This window comes from Xyrauchen texanus, unplaced genomic scaffold (assembly GCF_025860055.1).
Source record: "Xyrauchen texanus isolate HMW12.3.18 unplaced genomic scaffold, RBS_HiC_50CHRs HiC_scaffold_196, whole genome shotgun sequence".
Classification (NCBI taxonomy): domain Eukaryota; kingdom Metazoa; phylum Chordata; class Actinopteri; order Cypriniformes; family Catostomidae; genus Xyrauchen; species Xyrauchen texanus.
The window spans coordinates 10,001-21,155 of record NW_026266164.1 but is presented as its reverse complement, the minus strand read 5'-3'; the positions used below and the strand labels follow the sequence as shown (position 1 = coordinate 21,155).

The following is an 11,155-nucleotide window of genomic DNA, read 5'->3' as shown; positions in this document are numbered from 1 at the left end:
CATACATTTGACCTCATTGGCTAAATATGCAATTGATCTTGCATATATCTCTTTTTTCCCTTAGACAAGCTTTTTTTATTATTATTTTTAAATGCAATTGCGTGATTTGGCCACAAGAGTGCTTCACTGTCCACTTTAGTTCAGATGTTCACAGTAAATTAAATCTGATGGTTTTCTGTCCCAACAAGTACTTTCACCACAATTTACTGAGAAAAGCTCAAAAGAAATTGTAGATAATAAAATAAAATTTACATGTATAAAGAATTTACCCAGAATCAACATTATGTTAATAAAGAATTAAAAATGTTTGTCATCCAATATCACTCCAAATACAACAGGCCTAGAGAAGGTCGGCAGGGATTGGATTTCTGTCTCCAACCAATAGGACATATTTTCCCAGAAAATATTTGAATGCATACAATAAAAGAAGAGGTGATCAGTTGTCTCTATGTCCATTTGACAAAAAGTACAAGTATTGTAGTCAAAGTTAAATCGAAGTCTTAAAAGTTAACTTGAAGGATAAATACCATTAAATATTTGAAAGTGAGTTTCCTTCGCTTTAGGAGTCACTGGAACACGAATATACTGGACTTGTAATATATCATGACGATATAAAAGTGTAGGATATAATATAGAATTAAAGGAAGAAGGAATATGTTTGTTGGGAAGTGTTGTCATGAGGTCGTTACCATCAAAGAGAAGGGATGGGAGTTCACATAAGACATCTAGCGAGTGAACAAAAGGGTTTTGTACTAAGTGAAGGACATTTTTGGAATGGCATTTATAATACGTTCAGATTGCTTACGTTCACAATATAGGTTGTATTTAGTACAAACATCTTTAAAAGTGAACAGATTCCCATCCTCATCCATTAAGTGAACTACAGACCAGAAACCCTTTTCGAGCCAATCAATAATACATAGAGACTTATATCTGGATAAAACAAATCTGTTATTCCCAATGGGGGTCCAATGTGGGGTAAAGTTGTGATTATATAATAACTTCCAGAATAGCAAAATCTGTTGGTGAAAAGAAGATCATTTGACTGGAAGTTTTGAAATAACAAAGTCACATTTTAATAAGAAATCAATTCCACACAATCTCCTAAACATACCTTTGGGAATGCTAAACCAAAAACTATTTTCATTAGTTATTCACATTTTTAACCATTTAATCTTCAACATGCCATTTATACACTGAAAATCAAAGGCTTGTATTCCACCATTCTCGTAATCTTGAGTAAGTTGTGCTCTCTTAATGTAATGTACACGCTTTTTCCATTAAAATGAACATTCATTTGATTAATAGTCTTAATAGCTCTATTGGAAATAGAGAGGCAAGATGCAGGTAAATACACCTGGCAAGACTCTCCATTTTAGTTCAATAAATCCTTCCAAAAATAGATCAATCCCTTTGCATCCATACATCGAGTCTAAATTTGCATTCATTCCTTCTATTCCAGATGTTTTGTTTCTCCTTAACAGCTTCATCCTTGGAAATGTGCATAAATATTTCACATTGGATTTGATTGGGATATTAAATATTGCTTCAAGGGAGCATTCATGTATTGTGATAATTTCACTTTTATCAATATTAAGTTTTAAACCTGAAAATTTGGGGAAAATAATTAATTATTTGAATTGCTTTGAGAATCTGATCAAGAGTTTTTAAAAATAAAGTTGTGTCGTCCGCCAATTGACTAGACACAATTTGATGTCCAAACACATTTAGTCTTTCAATATTTGAGTTTTTTATAAGGATGGCCAACATCTCTGTAGCCATAATAAATAATGAGCTGAGATGGGGCAGTCTTGTTTAACCCCTCTTTTCATGTCAAATCTAGGTGAAGAGCCTGTAAGGCATCTGAGCTATTGATATCTGTGTAGAACAACTGAATAATCTTACCAACATGTTCACCAAACCCATACATTTGTAAACATTTAAGAATAAAATAATGATCCAGCATATCAAACGCTTTATAGAAATCTAAAAATAAAATAACCCCATCTTCTGTTTCTTTGTTAAACAAGTGTAAAACCAGTGGAATATTATTATGTATAGATTAATAATGTTTTTTCCTGACGCTTTTTCTCTAACCTACAAAAATAAGCTGAATTTTCCCCTTTTTTCCATCATTTATCTCTTGATCTAATGTGTGCCCCTCTGGCTTTTCTCATATACATTGAATCTAATTGTGATTGCAGAGATAATAATCGTGCTGTATCATTCTCTGTCAAACTGAATGTGTTAGAACATTCATTTATTTCTTTAATGAGAGATCTCTTCTAAAATATAACGTCTATTTAGTTGTTTACTGTAAGAAATAGATAGTTGACGAAGTTTGTATTTAAAGAATTCCCATTGACCTACCCAGGAAACAAGACTATTATCTCTAATAATATTTGACACAGAGTTTCAGAAGAGATCTCAACAATGTCTTATAGAAATATGATTATTAATGTGCAGTTTATTTATTGGTGTTTTCTCAAGAACTGTTTTGTGCTACGGCAGGGGTCAGGAACCTCACCATTCACCAACACATGATCGTTTAAAACTTTCTAGTGACCATTTTCCAACAGGAAGTGCGATTGCTTGTAGGTTATAAGTCATTGTTCACCTGTCGTGATACTTGCGTGATGGCAAATGGAGACGGTAAATGTTTGGATTTGGGGAGGTGCTTATATATAAGATTTTTTTTATCACATCGCTATTTTAATTACTTTTTGGTTTAATTTAAAGTGTAATTTGAATTTAGAAATGACTTTTTAAGTTTTTCGTGTTTCGATAAATTAATGTAATTTGTAAAGCTAAATGATTCACTGACACTCAGCGGGGGGGTTCACCATATAATCCGATATCACGATATTTTAAATGCGATTATCATTCAAATATTTTTTACATATCACCCAGCGCTAAAGCGGTTTAGAACAACATGAGGCTGAGAAAATGATGACAGATTTGTAATTTTGGCTCAACTATCCCTTTAAGAGCATGAAACACCTGCTGCACCTTTAAATGTTGTTTGTCTCTTTCAGACTCCTCCTCCTCAGGTGACAGGTGAAAGTGAAACTAGTAAAACAGGATCCATTCTGTGACAAGAGCAGAAAATTACACGACGAGAGAAACAGAGAAAAAGTTTGACAGTTTTTGTTCCACTGAATCGTCTGAAACAATCAATAAATTCATTGTGAAGTATTTTGTAGGTGATATTCTAGTCAGTAAAGAGGAACATCAACAGTTCTTGACAGGTGAGTACTGAACTGCTGCTAAACAAACCCAAACTCACAAGACAACAATAATAAACCTTTCAAACTATCAGCTACAGTAAGACATCTAACAGATATCTAAGTATTAATCACAGCAGAACAAACAGATACTGAGACTTTTGCTCTTTTATCTGAATTGTCAGTATGTGTTCAGTTTCTTTGGCACTGAAATGTTATTTCTTCTATTGACTTGAAACGTTGCTTTGTTTTCTTCTGTTGAGTCTTCTGATGTTTTCTCTTTATGCTGGTGTTTAACATGTCATAAAAGCTGACAGTCTGCAATTGAACCTCATTGATTCATTTCTAATGGAATATTCTAGAGGACAAATCAAAACAAATATGTGTCAGTATTGAACAAATAAACACGTCACAAATATAGATGATGTCCCGTTTGTTGACAGGTGTTCAGTGGACTGTTCAGATGATGTCATGGACTCCACAAAGGATCTCAGTGGACAGACAGACACAGGGAAGGTCAAGAGGTCAGAGGATTTCAATGCTTTAATAAAATACACTGATAGATATTTCTGATATGCTGCACAACACTACAGTATAAAAACACTGAGGAGAAATGAGAACAGACTGGATTATCTCAAGTATAAACATGTGAAAACAGCTTTAGGGTAAAGTGAGATCTACAGTCAGATGACAGTGAGACCGGTTTGATTCAGTCACAGACAGAACTGGAGAAACCTGTACAGTCAGTCGTGTAGAAGGTGAAACTCAAATGTGTTTATCTTAACATTTTTAGACACAAACACAGAATTTTCTTCAGATGAATGCAGAACAAACCATCAACCTTGAAGAAGAGAGAAATATTGGGAAGAGTAAAACTGAGAAACTGATGAGAGGAAAAGAGTGTTTGTGAGAGTTTGTAGTTTTTAAAACAGTGTTTAATTGCTGTTGTGTTTTAGTGTCATTCATGGAGAATCTCCTGAATCCATCTGTGTGTCCATGAAGAGTGACCGGTCAATGAATGAACCACCTAATTTCAGTTCTGGAGCCCCTTGTGCTGATGTGAGGTGAGGACTCTCATGTTGACTGACAGTATGAACGTGTACACCACAGTCTGAGGGACCATTAGAAAGAATCCAGTGTAAAAAATATAAATCTAAAAGGAAATATGCAATTATAATAAAAATAATGAGTCCTTCTACAGCTGATTGCTTTACTGTAACAGTTTCATTGGCATCTCTTCACAAGAGCTCATCTTTATACTGTACAGTAATATCATGTGAACATGACAGAGATGATCAGACATGACAAGAGATTGTTCCTCAGGTTTATCACAGGACATACAGTCTGCTGGAGATCACAATGTTACTAAAAAGGACATGTTGACTATATGTTACAGTATGTTTCCACCTGTGCTACAGTAATCTGTGTCTGATGAAGAATATGTTGTAGGGATATGTGTTGACACTTTTTCACTTTTGTTTGACAGTATTTCAGTGACACTTAAAAACTGAAGAAATTGTCTCGTACTACATTGAATACGACACAATAAAGAGGCTGTTTATGTTTTTAAAGGAATTCTGGTCTCTGTAAAAAATATAAGATGCTTAAAAACTTCCAATGATCTTGTAATCAGTTGCAATTGCATGGGGCCCCGGACGTCGAGAGGGCCCCACACCGGTAGGAAAGCTCATCAAAAGCGCTTGAAGTGACATGATGTTCTGGGTACACACGTGAACACGCCGTTGTCAGCGCTCTCAGAGCGGTTCACGTTAGAAGCTGCTGGGTTCAGGTCAGCAGGACTTTGGGTTTGTAATTTATGAAAAAATATTCTGAACTTCTTTCACTCACACGCTCAGATACACGTGAACGGATGAATTAGGGGCCGTTCACACCAAACGTGTTATTGTGTGTGTCTGCTCTGTTGTTTCATTGTTTTTCAATGAACACGTGCTGGATGAGGGCAGGGAATTATGGGAAGTGTAGTCCATGGGGAGCAGATGACGGGAGAAACAGGGCAGACAACAGTGGTACGTGACAGACAGGCACATTTTTAGACACTGTTTGAAGTTAATCAGAACTTCAGGTTTCAGAAATGCATGTCGAGACACCTGCGTTCTGTTTCGTTCCTTGAACTGTGACTAGATTGTTTTTAGCGCAGGTGTCACAAAGATTTAACATTCAGGTGACTGTTACAATGTTTAACATTATTCGAGATTGTTTTGCACCAAGTAAAGTTTCAGCACTTGATAAATGTTTTCCCTTCTGCTCTAGTGTGTGATGGCCGCAGTGTTTGTGTGTTTACTGTTACTGTTAAGAGTGTTGCCATGATGCCAACATAAAATACTGCCTTTTGCAACATGGTGAACAAAACACTGCAGCGTCAGAATATAAGATCCAGGAGAAAGTAAATAAGACAGAAATATAATACTAATATATTAATGTGACGTAATGAAGCTAGGAAGCAAGTTGCAAGTTGACAATTAGTTTATTGACAGTCAAATTGAGAAGATAGGGGAAAAGTCCGGGGTGATGGTCTAGTGGCGCAGAGTCTCCAATGGTCAGATGATCGTGGTGAGAAGAGTGAAGAGAAGTGTTGAACAGACACGGCGAATCCGGGTAACAGCAAACAGAACACGAAACAGGGACAACGAGAGAACTGGACTGGAACTCTGAAGAGCGAACAACACCGGACATCACAAACAACGATCTGACAAGGAGATGAGAGAGTGGTGAGAATTTAAAGGGAATGGGAATGAGTAACAGCTGGTGAGAGGAGTGATTGCGGCAGAGCGCTAATCATAATACAAACAACACGCCCACACATTCACGCACCCACACAACACACACTAATAACAAGGCACGAGACAAGGAAGAGACATAGGATTTAAATACCGTGACAGTACCCCTCCCCCTAGGAACGCCTCCTGGCGTTCCCAGGCTCCCTTACCTGCCGATTGTAGTCATCGATAAGGGAGTGATCCAGAATGTCTCTGGCCGGTACCCAACCTCTCTCCTCCGGACCGTAACCTTCCCAGTCCACCAGGTACTGAAATCCGCGTCCCCTCCGTCTTGAGTCCAGAATACAGTTGACCGAATAAGTAGGTTCCCCGTCTACGAGTCGCGGCGGGGGAACGGAACCGGCGGGTTAATGCGGGAATAAAAGACGGGTTTTATTTTGGATACATGAAATACGGGGTGAATTCTCCTGTACGCTGGAGGAAGGTTGAGGCGGACTGCCACCGGACTAACGATCTTGGTGACAGCTGAACGGGCCAATGAATTTAGGTGCAAGTTTATTAGATACGGAACGTAGAGGAATGTTCTTAGTAGAAAGCCACACTTTTTGACCAACGACGTATACGGGAGGCCTAGACCGGTGGCGATCAGCTTTGGCCTTGGTGCGTGACCCCACTTGGAGTAGAGTCTCCGGGCCCTAGTCCAAGTCGCGGTGACACCTCTGGACGAAGGCGTGAGCGGAGGGGACCGCGACTTCGGATTCCAGACTAGGAAAAATAGGTGGCTGGTAACCTACACTACACTCAAACGGAGATAGGCCCGTGGATGATACTGGTAACGTGTTGTGGGCGTACTCAACAAAAGACAGTTGCTGACTCCATGAGGAAGGATTCTTGGATACCAAACATCGTAACGTTCTCTCCAGATCCTGGTTGGCTCGCTCAGATTGACCATTGCTCTGGGGATGAAACCCTGAGGACAGACTAACAGTCGCTCCCAGTAATTTACAAAATTCTCGCCAAAATTTGGACACAAATTGGGGTCCTCTGTCAGAGACCACATCTGTCGGGAGGCCATGTAGCCGAAAGACGTGGTCAATGACAATCACCGCTGTCTCCTTGGCAGAGGGTAATTTGGGCAAGGGAATGAAGTGGGCCGCCTTCGAGAACCGGTCCACCACGGTTAAAACTACCGTGTGTCCCTGTGAGGGTGGGAGGGCGGTGATAAAATCTAGAGCGATATGGGACCAGGGTCTCGATGGCACCGGCAGCGGTTGAAGTAACCCGTCTGGGGGTCGATTGGAACTCTTACCAGTGGCACAGACTGAGCAAGCCAAAACAAATCTGTGAACGTCACGAGCCATCAAAGGCCACCAGAATCGTTGCTTGACTAAAAACTTAGTTCAATTAACTCCTGGATGACAAGCTACATTAGAACAATGTCCCCACTGAATAACGCTGGACCGTAACCCCTCCGGCACAAACAAACGGTTCGGTGGGCACCGAGCCGGGGGCGTTACCCCTTCTAAGGCCGTCTTGACCTTCGATTCGATCTCCCATGTGAGTGTAGAGATGAATAGAGTCTCTGGTAAAATGCACTCGGGAGTAGACGGGCGTTCGGAGTGATCAAAAATACGTGATAAAGAATCGGGTTTGATGTTCTTGGAACCCGGCGATACGAGAGTAAAATCAAAGCGACCGAAAAAAAGAGCCCACCGAGCCTGCCTGGAGTTTAATCTTTTAGCTGTGCTGAATATATTCCAAATTCTTGTGATCGGTCCAGACGATAAAAGGTACCCCGAACCCTCCAACCAGTGGCGCCATTCCTCCAAAGCTAACTTGACTGCCAACAACTCTCTGTTACCAATGTCATAATTACATTCGGCCGAGGACAAGCGATGAGAAAAAACGCGCAAGGGTGTATCTTGTCGTCTGAAGGAGAACGCTGGGATAGCACTGCGCCTACCCCCACCTCTGATGCATCGACCTCCACCACGAACTGACGTGATGGATCAGGGGTTATCAGGATGGGGGCTGAAACAAAGCAACCTTTCATTTTGGCAAACGCAGCCTCAGCTGCGTCTGACCACCTGAACGTTGTTCTGGGGAGGTCAAGGCGGTCAGAGGTGTGGCTAGTTGACTGAAATTGCGAATGAAACGCCGGTAGAAATTGGCGAACCCCAGGAATCTCAGTAGGGCCTTACGAGACTCTGGACTTGGCCAATCTACCACAGCCTTGATCTTCTCAGGATCCATGCGCATTCCCTCAACCGACACGATGTACCCTAAGAAAGGAACAGACTGTGCATGAAAAGCGCATTTCTCCGCCTTGACAAAAAGCCCATTCTCTAGCAATCTCTGAAGCACTAGCCGGACGTGCTGCACATGTTCCTGGAGAGAAGAAGAAAAATCAATATGTCATCCAGGTAAACATATATGAACTGATCAACCATGTCTCGCAGCACGTCATTGACGAGTGCCTGGAAGACCGCTGGGGAGTTGGACAAGCCGAACGGCATGACCAAGTATTCAAAGTGCCCCCTGGGGGTGTTAAAAGCGGTTTTCCATTCATCCCCCTCCCTGATGCGGACCAAATGATAAGCATTACGTAAATCCAATTTCGTGAAGATAGATGCTCCTGCAACCTCTCAAAAGCTGAAGACATCAACGGTAGAGGATAAGTATTCTTTACCGTGATGTTGTTCAGCCCCGGTAATCAATGCAAGGTCGCAGAGATCCATCCTTCTTCCCCACAAAAAGAATCCCGCCCCGCTGAGAAGAGGAAGGGCGGATGAACCCATTAGCTAGAGAATCAGAAATATATTTCTCCATAGCCTCCCTCTCTGGAATCGAGAGTGAATATAACTTGCCCTTAGGCGGAGATGTACCTGGCAATAACTCTATGGCACAGTCATAGGGACGATGTGGAGGGAGAGAAGCCGCCGAGACTTACTGAACACCTCCTTCAGGTCCAGGTACTCCGCGGGCACGTTAGATAAATCCACCGCCTCTTCCTGAAAAACAGGGACAAAAACAGACGAACAGGCAGAAACAAGACAAGACTTATGACATTGAGTGCTCCACGCTGACACAGACTTAGACTGCCAGTCCACTTTAGGGTTGTGATGGGTGAGCCAGGGATGACCAAGGACGATGGGGGCAAGAGGAGTGTCCAGTATGTAGAAGGAGATGGTCTCGGTGTGATTGCCTGACGTGACGAGAGTGATGTCTTCAGTGGCTAGGGAAATGGTGGGAAGTTTCTGGCCATTGAGGGCGTGAACAGCGATCCGGTGAGTGAGAGACTTGAGGGGACTTGGTGGTTGAGTGCAAAAGTGTAGTCCATGAAATTTCCTTCGACCCCAGAATCCAGAAGTGCTCGACAGTCGTGGACGGTGATTAGACCATTGAAGACTTACCGGAAGGAGGGTAGATGTGGATGAGGTCTTCTCGTGGAGATCCCACCCGATAGTAGCCTCATACTTGCTATCGGGCGGATCCTTTTAAAGGACAGTTGTAGGCAAAATGTCCAGCACCACCACAGTACAAACACAGTCCCTGGGATCTCCGCCTTTCCTTCTCCTCCCGGGAAAGCCGGGCTCGACCCACCTGCATGGGCTCGGGATCACAGACGGGGCTGAACGCGTCCCCGCCTCCAGAACATTGACCGCCTAATCCTCTCAAGGGGCGTTTGGTTTGTACTCGCTGTTCCATTCTGGATAACCTTGCGTCCACTCTAAGCGCCAGGGCGATCAAATCGTTGAGCTTGGTGGGGAGATCCATGGCGTATATCTCCTTTTGGATGCGATCAGCCAGCCCATGCAGGAACATGTCCCACTGCGCCTCCTCGTTCCATTGGCTCTCCGCCGCTAGCGTCCGGAACTCGATAGAAAAGTCTGATACAGATCTCTCCCCCTGACGCAAGTCGGCCAGCACTCTGGCTGCCTCTCTACCGGAGACAGCACGGTCGAAAACTCGCTTCATCTCCGCGGAGAGTGCTTGAAAAGAGGCGCAGCATTCGTCTTGATTCTCCCACACCGCCGTTCCCCAAAGAGCCGCTCTCCCAGAAAGTAGCGTCAGGACAAAAGCGACCTTGGTTCTTTCATCACAGAATGTTCTGGGTTGTAAAGAAAAATGCATTGAGCATCGTGTTAGAAAAGCTCGGCAAAAATTAGGTTCACCTGAATATAGCTCTGGAACCGGTAGGCGGGGCTCCAACTGGGAGGGGGCCGCTGGTGGTGGTTGAGGAATCAGCGGTGCGGGTGGCGCAGTGGGAGCTCGCAGAAGTTGAATTTGCTGGGTGAGTCCGGACACCTGCGCCACTAGAGCCTGGACAGCGCGAGCCGTGTCATTGAGATTCTTCTCTTGGTTCTCCATACGAAATCTGCTGTTCATCACGAATTCTTCTAGGCTGTCTGAATTGTTACTCGCTGCTTCCATCTTGTGGTCAGATCGTTCTGTGACGTAATGAAGCTAGGAAGCAAGTTGCAAGTTGACAATTAGTTTATTGACAGTCAAATTGAGAAGATAGGGGAAAAGTCCGGGGTGATGGTCTAGTGGCGCAGAGTCTCCAATGGTCAGATGATCGTGGTGAGAAGAGTGAAGAGAAGTGTTGAACAGACACGGCGAATCCGGGTAACAGCAAACAGAACACTGAAACAGGGACAACGAGAGAACTGGACTGGAACTCTGAAGAGCGAACAACACCGGACATCACAAACAACGATCTGACAAGGAGATGAGAGAGTGGTGAGAATTTAAAGGGAATGGGAATGAGTAACAGCTGGTGAGAGGAGTGATTGCGGCAGAGCGCTAATCATAATACAAACAACACGCCCGCACATTCACGCACCCACACAACACACACTAATAACAAGGCACGAGACAAGGAAGAGACATAGGATTTAAATACCGTGACAATTAATCCTCAAAATAATAATAATAATACTGTATCATGTTATAATGACAAACTGGACAACAATAAATACTGTAATTGATGGTTATAATATTAATAAATACCAACTAAATTCCAAAATGTTACTGGTGAAGTAGATTCTTGCACACCCTGTTCACAAAAAACAACAACAACTGGAAAACATCATTCATTATAATTAACTAGATTTTTATTTCATTAAACATTTTGAATGTACTTTGCTACAACGGCTTATAGGATGAATTTAAAATTATGATTTAAAATCA

The 11,155-nt window shown here is 42.3% G+C and overlaps 1 protein-coding gene across 1 annotated transcript in view; it reads left to right on the top strand.

Moving 5' to 3' along the window:
* Positions 1-3,071: 3,071 nt before the first annotated feature.
* Positions 3,072-11,155, top strand: part of LOC127641849 (NLR family CARD domain-containing protein 3-like) — a gene marked incomplete at its 3' end in the record, with an annotated part of 16,416 nt that continues 8,332 nt past the window's right edge. The window contains exons 1-3 of the mRNA XM_052124664.1: positions 3,072-3,248; positions 3,668-3,748; positions 4,181-4,288. Coding sequence (XP_051980624.1) covers positions 3,696-3,748; positions 4,181-4,288 — 161 coding nt within the window. The remainder of the gene's footprint in view (positions 3,249-3,667; positions 3,749-4,180; positions 4,289-11,155) is intronic.